This window comes from Prionailurus viverrinus, chromosome D4, assembly GCF_022837055.1.
Source record: "Prionailurus viverrinus isolate Anna chromosome D4, UM_Priviv_1.0, whole genome shotgun sequence".
NCBI classification, from domain to species: domain Eukaryota; kingdom Metazoa; phylum Chordata; class Mammalia; order Carnivora; family Felidae; genus Prionailurus; species Prionailurus viverrinus.
In genome coordinates this window covers 80413225-80430965 of record NC_062573.1, presented here as the reverse complement: position 1 = coordinate 80430965, position 17741 = coordinate 80413225, and the positions used below count along the sequence as shown (strand labels likewise).

Below are 17741 nucleotides of genomic sequence, written 5' to 3'. Positions count from 1 at the left end.
TCCGTATCTGAGTAGTCAAGAGAGGAGAGAGTCCTCTAATACTTTTTATTTCAAGAACTCAATAGAAATGGAATGCCGTGCTGGAACAACAGTCTTACACAGCTGTCAAGCCCTGGGTATGGGTCAATGTCACAGTTACCTTACGTGCACGTTCTGTTGAGAGCAGTCCTTCCATAAACACGTATTGATCAGCTGGAAAGTGTCAGACATTCATTCTGAAATACTCTGAGATCTCTGACCTCCCAATTTAAAATTGTTCATAATCTACCCCCAGCCTTCACCTTCCATTCTTGATTTTTCTCCCTGGTACTCGTGTCCCAAGTACAATGTATAGTTTGCTTATTTGACTTTGTTCATTGTCTGCCTCCCCTCACCAAAATATAAGCCCCACAAAGGCAGGGATACGGGTCATGTCTTTCGCTGTCCCTAGTGATCAGAATAGAGCCACACACTGGGTCAGTGCTCAGTAAATATCTCTTGGATGAAGAAAGGAATATGTTATCTCAGATTTTACGATCCCCAGTAGGGGCTAAGATTATCTTTACTTTGTACTTGAATTTGAGGCTGGGAGAAGTCGGGGAATTTATTCAACACTACCCAGCTAGTGAGGAACAGAGCCAGAATCCAACCCCAGTGGGTCTTCAGCGATATCTGTCTCCTTCTCCTGCCATCTGCAATTTTTCTGCACGTGAACCTCACTCGTTCTGTGTTTCTCCGTTGGGACCTACCATTCTGTGAAACGATGTAAGATTGTTTCTGAGTACTGTATTTACAGGAAAGATGGCCTCTTTGCTTCTGGCCCACCTCACTGCAAGGTTGGGAGACTCAGTATGAGCCGAGGGTGGGAGCAGACCACAGAACGGAAGGACTGTAACCGACTAGCTACCCCGAACAACCAGACGTTTCCTAAGATGTGTGTAGATACGTAGCTATAGAAGCCTTTTTAAGTCCTTTTTTCCCAGAAGCTTTTTGATGAGCCCTTTAAAACCTGTTTCCTGCCTGGGTTTTGTTGTTGTTGTGTTGTTCTGTTTTGTTTTTTGGCAGGAGGTTGGGGGAAGGGTACAAACCATTGAACCATGGCTCATGCTGAGGTTACATAAACTCCTCCACTGAATGAGTACAAACGGTTGACTCAGTTCTCTGGTTTGCTTTTGTGTGAAGTGTTTCTGGTAAGCAGTGATGTCTCAAAAAAAAAAAAAAATTCTAGTCCGTTGTGTGCGTTCTGACATTAACAATCTTCTAATGTTTCAAAGAAGAGACTGGTGAGCTGGGTTAAATGAAATCTGTGAAATGTCAACTGTGGATCCACAACAGGGGGGGACAGATTTGGACCTAGAAAGATTTCAGACCTTCTCTCCTCTGGCTCTTGGACACTGCCATAACTCAGAATGAATTAGAGTGACGTCGTCATCTTGTCCTGACGTGATGGGGGATGAGCTGTTCCATGGGAGGAAAATTGTAAATCACTGCAACTTAGACTCAGCATCAAACTTGTTTATTTTAGCATCAAAATATTTTAATTCCCTGGCTTTGGATTTAAAAAAAAAAATTCCCTGTTTTGGGCAGAATACTCAGATCATATCCATTGTGGTAGGTGTGTGAGCATGTGTTCAAAAACCAAGGTTGGAAAATCAGCGAGGACGCTAAGACAAAGGGATCGTGAGGCCCCACACCCGACCTTCAATAAGTGAGAACTTTCCACCTTTGGCGTAATGAGCTCCCGTTTAAGTGTGCGTGTTCTTGGTTCTTCACTCGTTTCTGGAGTGAATGGCCTCAAACCACTCAAGTTTCTTGAGTCCTTTTGGCTTTAAGAAAAAAACGTTTCCAGGGCGCCTGGGTGGCTCAGTCAGTTAAGCTTCTGACTTAGGCTCAGGTCACGATCTTGCAGTTCATGAATTCAAGCACTGCGTCAGGCTCTGTGCTAACAGCTCAGAACCTGGACCCTGCGTCGGATCCTGTGTCTTCCTTTTTTTTTGCCCCTCCCCCGCTCACAGTCTGTCTCCCTCTCTCAGAAATAAATAAACATTTAAAAATTTTAAAAAATAAATAAAACATTTCTGACATCTGTCTTGTTACAAGTTGTCAGTGATTGTTCCAGAAGCTCCCAGGACCTTCCCTCTAACAGAGGGACTTCCCCACTTTTGCCCTCCTCCCCTGCCCCCTCACCCCTCTGATTTTGATGTGCTTAATTCTAGCCTACCTTGAGCTGGTTAACTAGTAAGCAGGTCTATAAAAATTAAATTGAAATTAGCGAGATTGGGAGAGATTTTTTCAATAACATCCCATGTACCATTTTTCAGCAGTGACAAAATTAAATCTATGTGCTGTACTTGAAAATCAATCACATTTACACACTCGTTTCTTACACCGGGCTTTTCCGTGCTGAATTCTTATTCCCTGGTTCCTAGCAATCGTTGGACGATCGTAATCACACCTTGTCACTTTTCACCTTTTCTATGTATGCGTAAAAGTTAAGAGTTCTGTTGGAGTCCCTTCCCTTTCCAAATCAAGGACTTCTCAAGGTGTTCATTTATCTCAGCCAGAATAGTTTACATTTAAACTTTTATTAGTACTTTATATGAAGGGACATAGTATATTTTAAAATTATGTTAATTTAATGCCATGTAATGTTACTTATTTGAACATGGAGAAAACTTTAGTCAGAATTAGCAAACAGCCAAATGTGAAGTGAGTTGAAGGCTCAGTAGGTATATTTTACTCCCCCCACCAACGTCTCTGCGATCAGCATTGCTAACACCTTGATGTAATAGCCCCCACATCTGTCTTCCTTTGCTCACCATCAGTACTTTATGTAATATGTGGTAGCCCAGAGGGCATGGCCAAAGTTTGGAACTTGTGTGAATGAATAGATAAGAATGACGTATAATTACCGTATAATTATATATTCCCTAGATAGATACATGGATGTATCATTTGTAGGTAGATATATAATCTATGTATAGCTATAGAGTCGGTTTGTAGGAATGTAAATTCTGGATGACTCCTTAATGGATTCTGTCCTTTTAGTTGGTTGAATTCTCCCCTCTTTATAGCAAGTAATCACAGTTCACCCTATAGCCACATCATCCCTAATTACAGAAAGATGAGATTTTATATTGCTGACAATCTTTGCCTCCTTCCCCCTCCCCCTCCCCCTCTGCCTTTTCTCTCTTTGTTAATCAAACCCTTGTGTATGAGCCTGACTCACTTGCTGGGGGACGGGGGAAACGGAATCCCTTTCTTCCATCAAGCCTCCAATATCAGGCTCAGACTTCTCCGTACTGTGACTTGTGCCATCCACACATCTCTGCCCCATTGGACCTCGACAGAAAGGAAAAGTGGCTGAAGCACCAGAGAAAAGACCAGAAAACCATCGAGAGTGTGCCACGTCTTTTATTCCCGGATGAAGAAATAGAATTAGGAAGCAAGGCAAAGGAGCTCGCTGCCTTGCTCAGAACCGGAACTGAGATGCCCGTGACACAGGTTGTCTTGCAATCCAAATCCTCCCCCCTCTCCCTGAGGGCCTCCTGCCCACGGGGCTCAGGGGGTTGGGTGGTGGTGTGGACTCCGTTTCGCCCTGAAGCCTGCGATCCCACAATTCCTCAGCCCCCTCCCACGACCTCAGACAGCCTTGCCAGACACATTAGAGACATACTCCCCAGGAAAATCGCCTCCATATGAGGAATCCCGGCCTGCGAGTTCTCACTAGATGTTCTCAGGGCAATGCCAGGGCTCATTTGCTGGCCAGGGCTCAATGGCTTTCAGAGCCATTCAGTTCAGCACGTCTTTTCAGGCTAATTCCAACTAGGATGAGACACTTCGAAGACACGTATTTCCCCGGCTCCGGGGCGCTCGGTTACCGGTCTCCTTCAGCAAAGTGAAAATAAGCATCTGACCCAGCCAGCGTGTTTCGGCCTCGTCCAGAGACTTCTCTTCTCCAGAGGTTGGCGAGTGCCAACCCCCCTCCCTGGTTCCCGCACCCCCTTCCCTCACAGCCTCCTCAGGGGGATTTTGGCCCACGCCTTATTACTGCCGCAGCACGAACGCCCAGGCTGGGCCCTGTTAACTGCCCCGATTCACAGCATTGCAGGTCACTTTATAAATTTGACCGGTTCCGTGTCCCTTTCTACCATCCATGGCCCTACACAAGAGCCCAGCAAAGTGAAGGGACTCATCCTTGCGAACTAAGACGTGAACACCGCGGGCAACCTCTACGGGTCGGCGTAACACAAAGCCTGTCTTTTCAGCCGGTGTCAGAAACAACCCACTGGAAGTTTTCAGCTTACTGGGCCTTTTGGGGGGGACTGGCCAATTCACTGCTGACACAGTTTGCTCCCCAGTTACTTTGCGGCTTCATTTCACCACACCGACGGGTTCCCCGGGCCGCCCCACTCGTGACGGCAGTCCGTGGACACCGGTAAACCTTAACCCTGCACTCGTGGGTACACCTTCCCTTCAGCGCTGGCAGGTCCGAACTGTCATTTGGAACCCAGGGAGTGAGACCCTGCCACTTGCCCCCTGACACTTAGAAGACTGGCAGAAAGCTGTCAGGCTTGGATCTCAGGTTAGTTGACCGTGTCCCCTTGTTTGAACATCTGCATGTCCCTGCTCAGAAAGCTGCCGACAGTCCTATTACGATTAGCACACGTGACTGTGAAAGTTGTCCCACATCGTGTTCCCATTGTGCCCTGGGCAGTGTTCTCTACCGCGCGCGGAACCCACGCAGGTAGCCTGGGTTCTGGGTCCCCCACTCGACCTTTGAGGCTCAAATTCGCGCATTCTTGGCAGAAGAAAATGTGTTGTTGAAAGAGAACAGGGTTAGAGAGGCTTACCTCGCGGAACAAAATGTTTATGAGCTAAGTGTAAATGAATCAGAAACATAAGGATCAAATTTCCCCTGAAATGCAAACGAATTTAAAAATTAGCAGGAAAAAAGGGGGCCTGGCAAAAGACGTGCTTTGCATTTCACCAAAGCCAGAGTATTTGAAATGCCTTTGGAGAGGCTTCACAGACCCAAACTGTGAGTGCATTTTCCCTTTGTTGATCTCTTTCATCCCCTCAGTATCTCCATTGAGAAGTCAGTGGTTGAAAAGGGGAGAGGAAAGTCTTCGCCAATTTCTTTTGAGGGCTTTTTGTCACGCTCTCATCCAGCCACTGTGGACATTAGAATTCAGCTTTGAAGAGTTTGCCTCTGCTCCTGCTTTTTAATGTCCCTCACGCTTCCTCTTACGATCCTTTTCCCAGGTTTGTACCTTCTGCCCCGTCCCCTCACATCAGCCCCCGGAGGGTTCCAGCTGCTTCTTCGGTCATGCAGAGGACGCAGCCCCCCCACCCCCAGCAGCCAGCGGGCGCGTCGCACCTGAAGTCTTACCAGCCAGAAACAAATGCTTCCTTTCAACCAAATGGAATCCATGTTCATGGTAAGTGGGGAGCCGGCCACCGCCTTGAGTCTTGAATGGCGATGTTGTGCTGTCGCTTTTAGACAGATGTCTTAGTTACCAGGGGTGAGTTTCTGTGGTTCTGTCACACACCAGGCTTTGGCTTTAGCGGCTTTCCTCTCAGATGTCACCCTTTGGGGCACCTGAGCGGCTCAGTCAGTTGAGCGTCCAACTCTTGATTTTGGCTCAGGTCACGATCTCATGGTTTGTGGGATCAAGCCCTGTGTCAGGCTCTGTGCTGACATGGCGGAGCCCGTTTGGGATTCTCTCTCCCGCCCTCTCGCTCTCTGCCCCTCCCCCACTCAAAATAAATGCATAAAAACTTCAAAAACTTTTTGTAAAATAAAATAGAATGTCACCCTTCATCATCCTGAACTCTCATAGTATTTTCCTGGTGTTGGTGCTAAGCTGATATAACTTATGACACCCCAAAGTGGTCAGCCCAAGATGGTGATCTGTTCATTGGCCGGGAATTCAACACCTCACGGATAGGCCCTAACGACAGCATCTCGCTTCCTAAACAAAAAACAGTCACATAAAAGGGAACAGGAATGCTTTTGCCCAGGCGTGCCCCTCCTCCCACAGGCCCCATATCCCCAGAGCCTCTCCATCCTTCAAGGCCCAGGTGAAATGACACTTCCTCTCAGCAGCCCTCGCTGGTTTCCTAGCTGGATTTCATCTCTCCTGACTCTGGACTCTGATTGCATGTCACCTGCATCTCTCTGATGGCACTCTGGCTCTCTCTCTCTACCTCGTGCGTTACTACTTTGTGAGGAAAACCTGCCTTTACTTCCTCCCGAGGTCACAATTTTCTGACTCGTTCTTTCTCGGAAAGAACTTCGCACAGTCCTCTGCACGTTGTGAAGATGCGTAGATACTTGGGAAGTGCAGAGAGAAAGAAGAGGAGAGAAGGAAAGCAAGAAAAATCATGATGGTGTTCACAAAATGTACAGATCCTCTGTGTAGCTTGGAACATATGTGGAGAACTAAGTTTGGTTTAATTTCTTTCTTTACACCAGTTTTGCTGACTCAGGCACCTGTTTCTGTGAACATCCCTAGAGTTCAGATGCCAAGTCATGTAGAGTCAGACCATGCATAACCTTTTGCTTCCTGGAGGCAAAGGGGATACTATCCATTTAAATAAGAGTTTCAACTCCTTCTGAAAACTAGGATTCTCCTCCATCTGTCTCTTGCTGATTCCTCAATTTGCTCACACGAGTTCATGACCTGAGCCGAAGTCGGACGCTTAACTGACTGAGCCACCCAGGTGCCCCTCCCTCCCTTGCCTTTATGGGACTCGTTGAGAAGAGGGATAATGTTTCTAGTCTTAGAGCAAGCGTAACTCTTGGTGCAAAGTAGGCATTTAGTAAATATTTACTGAATAGATGATTGACACTCTCGCATTCAACAAATGCAAAATGAAACAAGACCCAGAAAATGAGACCTACCTTGTGATTTTGCCCTACCTCTTGGCCAAAGGCTCTTCTTCCATATTCCTCTTCTTTAGTGGAATCATGAATACATCGTCAACTTGAAATTGTTGAGTTGTTTTGTTTTTTTAACTTTGACTTTAATTGTTAAAAATTCCCATGGCCAATCAGAAACTGCTAACAGCAGCCTAAAAATAAATACATATGGTGAGTCTTTCTGGAATAGATCAGGCTACAGTTGTGCAAACTGGGAAATCATAACTCTCTCATAGAAGATGGGCAAGTGGCCCGCTGTGATGGGCTTGCAAAGGGAGTGTCCATGCTTTAGCCACTGAGCCACTGCTGGGAATGACGGAGTAGGCATCCAGACACAGCCTTACTTCATCCTCCAAGCATTTTGTCTGAAAATGTTTTTCTGGAACTTGCTAGGCACGAGCATTGCTCGTCAACTGCTCCTTAGGATGAGGAGAAAATTGATCTAATATTTTTCAAGTGGGTGATACAGTGCTGGGGGCAAGAGGAGGTGCAGAGACCTTCTAAATGAGTTGTAATTATTGGCCGTGCCTTTCAGCTTCGGTTGGATTAGTTTGCTGGGTGACGTCATACAGCATCTTGGTCACGGGGAACTTCATCCCCTAATAAAACTAGGTCTTTAAAAGCCCAAGCACTGTGTCACAGTTGCTAACACAACAGCCACAATGAGTGAGTGTCCTGTCTTTCAAGAAGGTCATGGCTTTATTGAGTGCCTTCCCCCCCATCCTTTCCGTACTCCCTGCGGTAGGTAGAGGTCAGAGAAAATGTCATCAGTATATTTTTAGAGATGGGAACTGAGACCTAGAAGAATATCAAATGTCTAGGCATTGCTGCCTTCTTGGCAAAGCCCTTGGATGTCTTTTACAAGAGGTGCACATTTCCAAGCCACGTTCTTCATCTACATGTTTCTAAATCAAAGGCACACCAAAATATGTGTCTGCATCTTTCCATGAGGAAATATATTTGTATGTAGATGCTGTTGCCTTACAGAGAGCCTTAGAATTCAAAGGCCTTTGGTTCTACAGATGTGGATGAAAATGAGGTCCCACTGAGTTTCACTCCCACCACATTAATTGATACAGCGCTTCGACCTTGTGGGGTGTGTGTGTGTGTGTGTGTCTTTGTTTATTTACTTACTATCAAAGTATGCTTGACATACAATGTTATATTAGTTTCAGGCGTACAATGTAGTGATTGGACAATTCTGTATGTTACACTGCGCTCACCATGATAAGTGTACTTATCATCTGTCACCATACAACATTATTACGATATTAATGAGTGTTTTGTAAAAGGCGTACTTTGAAAAGATGAATAGTATTGCTTTTTCGAGTTCCCTCGCCTGGTGAATGACCTAGGACTAGAGCTCAGTTTTGTTGATTCTTCGTCTATTCTGTCCATTGATAATGCCTTCATGAGGAAGGTGGATAAGGTGTCATTTCTTTTCATGTTTGAGTGTTGATAGCATTTACGGGCGTCTGTTTGGGTGGTATCTCCAAGGCAACTTGTAAGTACATTTTAGTCTTTTATTTTAGATGTAAACAGAGAAACAACCCTTTCCAATCATGTAAGCTTGTTCCTCAGTCTTTTCTTTCTCTTTGGGACCATTCTCTTGCCCAGGCAAGCTTCAGAATTTTGCCTGGATTAGTTGCCTGAGAGTTGATATTTGTACATTTTGTTACGGTGCTAATGGATAATTTCTTTTTAAATGCCCTATTCATTCCGGGCTGTTAGAATGCCATGGGAATTCCTAGAACAGGGTTTTCACAACCCTCCTGCTTCTGGACCCATCAAGGAGAGGCCACATTCAATTCCGCAAATGACATGAATGTCATCTAATCGATGCAGTGATACAGGCAATACCACCGTTACTAATATCAAGAAGTACCCGGTTAACTCAGAGGAGGGTGTGAGAGAAGCGTTCCTAGAGGGGACTCCAGAGTAGGCTTTTGAAGATGAGTAGCTCATTGGGTAGGCTGTGTGGGCAGAGGCCTTCCGGGCAGGGGAAAGTGAAGTGCACAGTGCACGCAGACCACAGCATGGCATGTCAGAGAGTAGAGCCAAAGGCAGTTTGTTTGCGGCTGGGAGGCACAGGTTAAGCCTTGGAGTCGAGAGAGGGAGAGGAGGCTGGAAACCAGCAAGAGGAGCTCAGGGAGAGATTGGGGCCGTGCTAAGTGTAATACCGCTGAGTGGAGAAGCCATCCCGCCGTTTTAGGAAAGTAAGCCAGGGCATTGTGTGGGGACCGGAACCGGAGAGGTAGAAATGTTACACACGAACTGCTGGGATTATATCAGACCATCCCCATAGAGCAGCCAAATAACAGTGACCTGAATAAACAGTCTGGGTCACTCAGGTGCGGCTGGTAAAGTAGAGGAATGATGTCAGAATAGCGCGGAATTTTGTTTGTCCGCCCGCAGTCTTTTCTAGGCAAGACGAGCTGGAGTAGCAAAAGAAGAGGATGAAAAAGCCTTCAGCCCAGCTGCCGCAGAGGCGGGAGCCCCTTTAGCCCAATCTTAATACAACTGGAAATGAGCACGACCTTAAGGGCTCCTTCCCCAGAGAGGAGTGCACCTGGCCTCACGAGGCCCCTGGCTACTGGCCCAGCCGGTTCTAGCACCTGTCGTCTCAGTTCCTGCCAGCCCACGTTTCCAGTTGCCACTGTTGTGCATTTTGGAACCACCAAGGAGCCTCCTGCCACCCGGAACTGGCTGCTCCAGTTCCCTCTTGATTATGTTGTTGGTACTGTAGTTGGAAGCTTTCGTCGAGTTTGAGTGGCCTGTCCCAATCCCAAGTTTTCCCAAAGAGCCTGTTCTTTGTAACCCACGGGGCACAGAGCACGAGACTTTTCTGAGTTTGCTTCTTGTGTTAGAGCAGCACCCCCAGTGTATGGGTTTGCATGACGCCCGGGTGTAGACACTGCTTGGTGCGGGGGTGGCCCACGGAGCCCACGATGTGCCCGCCCCTGCCAGCTTCCGGCTTTGGCATCTGTGGCTTCCATCCGCCTGGTGACAGCATCGGTGTGATGTTCTCTGAGTCTTGTCCCAGTGTCAGGCAGAGGGCAAGAGAGCAGTGAAGGACAAGCACCCCCCCCCCCGCCCCGCACTTCGTCACGTGGCTACCCTCACATGCAAGGATCTCTGGGAGGAAGGCTATTTCGGTGCATTGCCAGGCTTAACAAAATTGCGGTTCTGTTAATGATCTTTATCAGGTAGCCACGCTGCAGGGCCTGCCAAACATTCCCCGGGCCGGTTTTCCGATCTGTGAAATGGAACTGTCTCACAGATTCCTTCACACAGATCGCCTCTGAGAAATCCAGAGTAGAGGCTTTCTGGGGATTCTGCCTCCCAGTCGCTTCGGTCTCTGTGTTTTCCACGGCTTGCTCTTGTTGTCACCTCTGGAATTGCCAGTTGCCAATGCACAGATTTCCATCACACATGACCCAGTCATTAGATTTCATTGGGAAAACAACACAGAGCTGCCTCCCAGCCCTAGCAGGCTGATAGCAGGGCACTGGCGGGGAGCGGGAGCCTTCTCTGTCCGTCCTGGCTCCTGTGGTTCTCTCTCGTGATTGAGTACTGCCCTGCCTGCTGGCCCTGTAGGAGCTGGCCGGTCAGCTCCCAGACGCTGGTGGCATTCTCCCTCCCCAGTGTGGCGTGGTAAGGCTGACAGCCCCATTGAAATTGACTACATCAGGAAACAAAAGGTTTCCAGCCACCAACAGGCCTCCCGGAACAAAACACGTTTGTAAATGGCTTGTCCTACCAAATGGCCCAACCATCTTCCAAGCTGAAGAACCCTCAGAGCATTGATATTTAAATGGAATGAGGACGTTTACCTTCTTCCTCTACACTCCCCTGTTTACTTACAGCGATTATGCAATGGCACTTTCCAGAAGAGTCCTATGGGTTACCACCGTGGCTGATCTCATTGCCGGGGGTTAATGTGAACTGTTTAAAGGTTAGTGTTTTTGAAGGCAGATGGTAGAGACAATAAACATACCCCATCCCACAGGAAATTTAGTCACATCTGCGTTCGTGCAGTTGTGAAATAATACATCGCAAGCCTAGAAATCGTATTGCTTAGAATTTAAGCGTGTGTCACCGCTTCCCCTTGAAATCTCTGGAAAACCGATAAGATTGATTGTAAATCAGATCTTCACCGAGGAAGCTGAAGGAGCGTGAGCCGGTGATGTCTTTCCGATGGTACCATCAGCAGCCCCAATCAGGACTCATTTCTGGTATCAGCCATGAGGTTATTAATGTTCATATAGTCCTAGGGACGGAGTATTAGATCCGGAGAAATTCTTAATTACTCTTACACACTTAATTACTACAGAATTGCCCCAAGAGCAGTTTTCCATAACTAGTACTTGATGAATTCTGACAGTTGTGCTAATTCTATGAAACAAAAGTTAAATTTAGGTGCGTGTATGGGATGTAGTTGGCACAAAGCATGTTGGGCTTTGTGGGAGGGGCTCTTCATCAGAAGAGCTGTTTGAATGGTTGGTTATGGAAATGAACTGTGAGTAGTCTGTATTTGTAGCTAAGTATCTACACACACACACACACACACACACACAGATTAAATCCACATACCCATAAGAATAGTTAAGATGACTGAGTCAACAGGGGTACCTGGGTGGCTCAGTCGGTTAAGAGTCCGACTTCGACTCAGGTCATGATCTTGAGGTTCATGGGCTCGAGCCCTGTGTGGGGCTCTGTGCTAACAGCTCAGAGCCTGGAGCCTGCTTCGGATTCTGTGCCTTCTTCTCTCTCTGCCCCTCCCCTGCTCACGCTCTGTCTCTCTCTCTCTCAAAAATAAACATTAAAAAAAAAATGACTATGGGGCGCCTGGGTGGCGCAGTCGGTTAAGCGTCCGACTTCAGCCAGGTCATGATCTCGCGGTCCGTGAGTTCGAGCCCCGCGTCGGGCTCTGGGCTGATGGCTCGGAGCCTGGAGCCTGTTTCCGATTCTGTGTCTCCCTCTCTCTCTGCCCCTCCCCCGTTCATGCTCTGTCTCTCTCTGTCCCAAAAATAAATAAACGTTGAAAAAAAAATATTTGAAAAAAAATGACTGAGTCAGCTAGCCATCACTAAACTAAGTGTGCTCGGGACAGGAACTGTATTCTCATGCAATGTTTTGCCCGCAGTAAATGCTTAATAAAAGCCTATGGAATAAATAAGAATGAGCGAAAGGATGGAGGGGGAGGAGAAGGAAAGGGACTTTTGCCTATGACTCCTTCAGCCGTTTGGCAGAGCCAGCCCTTGGCAAAACCGTGATTAGGAGTCAAGTTTCTGGGGCCCTTCTTTGAGCACTTGCTCCTGTTTTCTGCCCCTCTCATTACATATCCGGGGCTCACCCAACTTCCTGGGACCTCTCCCTGGAGGAAAGGGGATGGTCCAGTGATTCCCTGACACATTAAGGTTAGCTTAGTACAGGAAGTGTTCCTTCCCGTGAGTCTTTGTGCACCTGGGATTGAGTGTCCGGCAGTGAAGAGGGAGGCAGGGGCCGCCCTGTGAGCAGGGGAAGCCGGGGCAGCCGGTGGAAGAGGTGTTTCGAGGCTTTCCCCTAGGTAAAAGTCCCTTGTTTCCCCAGGCTGCCAAAGCGTTGTTTTCAGTTCTCAAAAGTATTCATAGCCACTAGCTTACATACCCTGAAATCGGTCATGTTATCTCAGAAGGGATCACCAGAAGAGGACATTGTGACTTGCCCAAATGATACAGGGAGACAAATAACGAACTGTAGGGGGGTAAAAAAAAAAAAAAAGGAGATGAAAAGAACTTCAGAGTCAGGCGGATCTGCAGGGGAACCCTAAGGACAAGTCATGTGATGCCCCGAATCTCCGTTTCCTGGCTCTTAATAGGGAGGTAGCGATACCTCTCTTTCAGAGTTGGTGTAAGAATGAGAGACAAATGCCTCGCCCACAGTAGATGCCCAGTTGATTAGAACTGTTGTTGGTTGTTGTGCTTTTTCTGCTGGGTTCCAGATGCCGGGTGCTCCGGATACCTCCACTTGTGTTGTTTAACCCTCAGAATAACATTAGTAAAAACGCCAACACACCCTCCCCTCCCACGCGAGGCTGCGAGATAAAGCACCTTGCTCCGGGTCACATACCTAGGGAATATCAGAGCCGGTTTGAGGAACAGTCTCACCCCAGTCCCACACTCACTCTCCTTTGGGATGGTGCCCGTGCGTACAGTGCTATGGAAGTTTTTAGTGGCTTGGGAATTCTGTCTGTGTGAAGTTTTAAGTGTGGAAGGGTTAATGACGGTTCTCCCAGGGCTCAGCTTCTGCTGGCAGTTCAGGGACGATGGTTCGTGAGGGTGGGTTGTACGTTGGGGCCCTGGGTGGCTCAGTGGGTTGAGCAACTGACTCTTGATTTTGGCTCTGGTCATAAACTTGTAGTTGTGAGATCAAGCCCCGTGTCGGGCTCTGTGCTGACTGTAGAGCCTGCTTAAGATTCTCTCTCTCTCTCTCTCTCTCTCTCTCTCTCTCTCTCTCTCATAAAGAAAAGAGGAAGGAAGGAAGAAAGGGATTGTTTAATCCCATTTTATAGTTGAGGGATCTGAATCACTGAAACGTTATGTAACTTGCCCTAGATTTCTTACTGTCGAAATGGTGGAGCTGGAAACTACACCCAGGACCGTCTGATGACAGTCTGTGCTCTCGGTCAGTGGATATGCGTCTACTGTGGGTATAGGGAAGGGAGCGCTCGCTCTCTGTCCTCACGGGGGCGGGGGTGGGGGGAGCGTTTGCCTCTCCAGCACGTGGACCCCAGGTCACTTGGGAGACTGATTACTAACTCAACAAACCAGGGTTATTGGTCTCTTAGCACAGTCCTTAAAACACACTTTAAAAATTCTCACCGACTATTTTAAGTTAGAAAAGGAAAAATTTACCTGTTCCTTTTTTTTTTTTTTTAACGTGCTTAGGGTACTTAAGCTTATAAAGAGTTTAAGTTGCCTCCAGTACTGATGAGAGACAATGACTATGAAGACAATGACTTTTTAAATGTTTACAGAAATGAAATGTGTGTGTGTATGTGTATTTAAATATACTTACACATATCCATGTGAATACACGCATGCCCTGTTATAAAAATGGGCTCACATTCTGCATTTTATTTTATGACTTACTTTTTTTTTTAACTTAAAAATATACATGCTTCTGCTTTCTAGGTATATGTATGTAGAGCAACTCCTTTTTAAAAATTTTTTTTAACGTTTATTTATTTTTGAGAGACAGAGCGTGAATGTGGGGGGGGGGGGCGGTGGTGCAGAGAGAGGGAGACATAGAATCCGAAGCAGGCTCCAGGCTCCGAGCTGTCAACACAGAGCCTGACTCTGGGCTCGAACCCACGAACTGTGAGATCATGACCTGACCCGAAGTCGGACGCTTCACCGACTGAGCTACCCAGGTGCCCCAGAGCAACTCCTTTTTTAAAAAACTATACAGGGGGCGCCTGGGTGGCTCAGTCGGTGAAGCGTCCGACTTAAGCCAGGTCACGATCTCTCGGTCCGTGAGTTCGAGCCCCGCGTCGGGCTCTGGGCTGATGATGGCCTGGAGCCTGGAGCCTGCTTCCGATTCTGTGTCTCCCTCTCTCTCTGGCCCTCCCCTGTTCATGCTCTGCCTCTCTCTGTCTCAAAAATAAATAAACGTTAAAAAAAAAAATTTTTTTTTTAAATAAATAAATAAATAAATAACTATACAGTACCTACAGGAACATGTCATTTTTTTCATCATTCCCCTACTGACAGCCCTTTTTTTTTTTTTTGCTTTCATTAACAATGCTGTATTAAATCTCTTCATGCACATAAGAATGTTTACACGATCACTCTCACACACACATGTATCTCTTTGCACGCTTTCTGCAGGAATTATTTCTGGAAGAGAAGTTGCCAGATTGGTGGATGTGCACACTGTAAAGTTGGATAGGTGAGGCCATAGATCCCTCACCAGAGGCTTTGCCGGTTCAGATGCCACCACAGTGCACAGCCCCTGTTTCCTCACCCTAGGCATCATCAAAGCGTTTTAATTCTCGCCAGCTTGTGCAACAAAGTTGTTTTGCTTTTTCCTTTGGCTACGACTGTGATTCAGCAGCTTTTCGTTTTTTTATTGAGCTCTAAAGGTGCTTTCATTCTAAGAGGGATGAAGTGGCCATAACTGCTACTTGGGTGTTTCTATTATTTATTGAGCATTTTGCTTCCTCTTTCACCCTGCTGGGCAGGCCATGTCACCGGCAATGGCGGTTTGTTTTCTTAATTGGAACCCAAAAATGTATCGAAGAGAAGGAAAATATCCAGAAAATTTCCGTTTCATTGACTATTGTGACGTTCCTGTCAGTTACCTTAAAAGCATTTATAGAAAAGTGAGGAGCATTATTACAGCTACAGGGCTTTTTCATTCTTTGGGGGAATTAATGACATTTTTTTTTCCAGAAGCAAATGTTCTGTCTTATATCTGCAACTCATGAAGTTTAGCCTCTCTTTGAATGGAGCTCTTAAACTCAAGTTAAATATTTTCTTATAACTCTATTTTACAGGCTGCCTAGTTGGACTCTTCAGGGATGAACATATTAATGGCAATCTGTGTCTTGTAATTCTTGTATTTTTAGTTGGAATTTTCCTTGTAAACATGATAAGCAGTTGATGGTTTAAAGAAAGAATGTGAATAGCTGTGGGTGGAGTTTCCTTAAAATAAAGCCGGGGGGGAGCCAACATCAGGAACATATGGGTTACTGGTAATGAGGCCACTGTGTTAAGAAAACAAAATAACAATGAAACGCCAGAACTGCCTTGATCTGTGCTCCCTCAGATCATCTGGGCTCAGATCATGTTGCAAAACAACCCAGTTTTCTTAGGACTTCTAGGTGGTTTACTTACAATTGAGAGCACCCTTTCTGATTACAGAAAATTTCCCTTTCCAGATTTCCAAAATGTTCTGACTAACCTCTCCATTTCATTCTCTAGCAAGGTCTCGGAGAACTAGACCTTAGAAGATGTGGCCATTGAAGTAAAAACATTCAGACATTTTTCTGGATCATTTAAGTGTAACAGCCAGCCTTTCCCTCCTGCATTCCTCCACCAAACCCAGTCTCTTATCACACATCCCAAAGCACAACTTCTTTTGAGTTTTTAAATTTTCTTGTCACGATGGCCAATGATTCAGGAGATCTGAATGAGCCAAGCATTTACCCAAGGTCTTTGGCATCTGTGGATCTGGGCTGCTGTGGTGTTTTTATTCATACCGGTGAGGTGAAGGACAGTGCCTGCATTTATATTGCAATTTATAAATTACTCTTAGGTACAAAAGTGTTATCAGTAACTGTATGTTACATCAGTTATATCAGTAAGTTTTATCAGTAACTATAATGGAAGTGCTCAGTAAGATATTTGTTGGAGGAATCCCTGAATTCTCACTGTAACTTTGTGAGGAGAGTAGGAAATACACTTCTGCCCCTGTTTAGAGATGGAACTCAGAGTAGTGGATCAGGTTCCTTGACCTTGGGATGGTTTCCTAAAAGAGAGCAGGGCATTCTATGGATGGGTCAAGTTACCTAATTCTTCTACCCAGTCTTTCACTTCCTCATGTTCAGTGGCCTGTCAGGCAGCTGGCACAAAAAGGTGGCCTGGAGAAGCACAGCTCTCAGGGCACCTGCACCAGGCCAATCAAACCTTCATCATCTTTGTTTCTTCCTCCATTAAAAAAAAAAAAAAGGAAATCCATGTTAGAACAGGAAGTCACACTGATGGGCTATTGTGTAGACGATCAGAATCTTTGAGCTTCATTATGCTCCCTCTCACCATTGGTATTTGCACAGGAGGCTCCAGTGTGGGTGTCATTGACTCATTCTCAGATACTCTGCTCCTGTTATGTGCTGGATCCTCTTTGGGGGGCTAAAGCTATCTAGGTAGACACAGACACAACTCCTGCCTGTCCTGAGCTTATATACAAGGGGTGATGTTTGGCAAGCAAAACCTTTGAACTCAGAGAATATTCCTTATGGTCTATGTGTAGGCAAGCAATCATGCCATCTATTTATTCCCTGTAGCTCTCGGCACATTTTTTAGATGCTTAATACTCAAAATTCAGGATTTCAGTGTGCAGTGGAATGCGATTGAGCAGGAAAGGAAGGACCCTGTGGATTATACATACCCATCAGAGCATGGACCCCCAGGTGGTGGTGGGAGGAACTCTTTCTAGCCAAAGGAGTGGAGTGGAGACAGCAGGTCATAAATTTGGTGGCCCGGATTAGTAGTCAGTGACCACAAGGTCTAACAAGATAAAAAGGCAAGTTTCCTGGCAGTCAGGTGGAAGGGGGCACACAGATCCTGGAATCCAGTGACGTTCTTAAGGTTTCATAAAGGTAGTGTCCCCTCTGCTATCTCAAACCCACTTATATATATTTCTTTACTGATTGACTTCAAGCCCAGATGTCATCTCAACATTCAAGAGAATAGATTTGGGGGAGGCCTGGTAGTATAGAACAGGAACTTCACTGTGAGGCAGAGGTTCAGCAGGAGAAATACTCAAACCGTTGGCACAAGATGGGGCCCACTCTTAGATGAGAGTGCTCGGAAATTGTGTAATCACGGACGTGGGTTCAAACAAGCAAGAAGTCACCTAGTCAGTGGACTGGATATATTGTGGAAATCTGGTTACAGCCGGACAACAGAAGTTTGTGTCACAAGATAAGTATGAAGCCCACAGTAAGACCAAGACTTCTGAGTCACTCAGATGAGGTCCCATGATTTCACCTTGACCAAGAACTTAAATATGCAAAAAGGGCCCCGGGGGTGGGGAGGGAGGCCATCTTGATCCATATCTGCTCAGAGTATAA

At 46.3% G+C, this 17741-nt stretch overlaps 1 protein-coding gene across 3 annotated transcripts in view; it reads left to right on the top strand.

Moving 5' to 3' along the window:
• GLIS3 (GLIS family zinc finger 3) overlaps positions 1 to 17741 on the top strand; it is a 547841-nt gene that overhangs the window by 512570 nt on the left and 17530 nt on the right. For all 3 annotated transcript variants that reach the window (XM_047831214.1, XM_047831212.1, XM_047831213.1), the window contains exon 9: positions 5245 to 5420. In XM_047831214.1, the coding sequence (XP_047687170.1) occupies positions 5245 to 5420 (176 nt within the window). The remainder of the gene's footprint in view (positions 1 to 5244; positions 5421 to 17741) is intronic.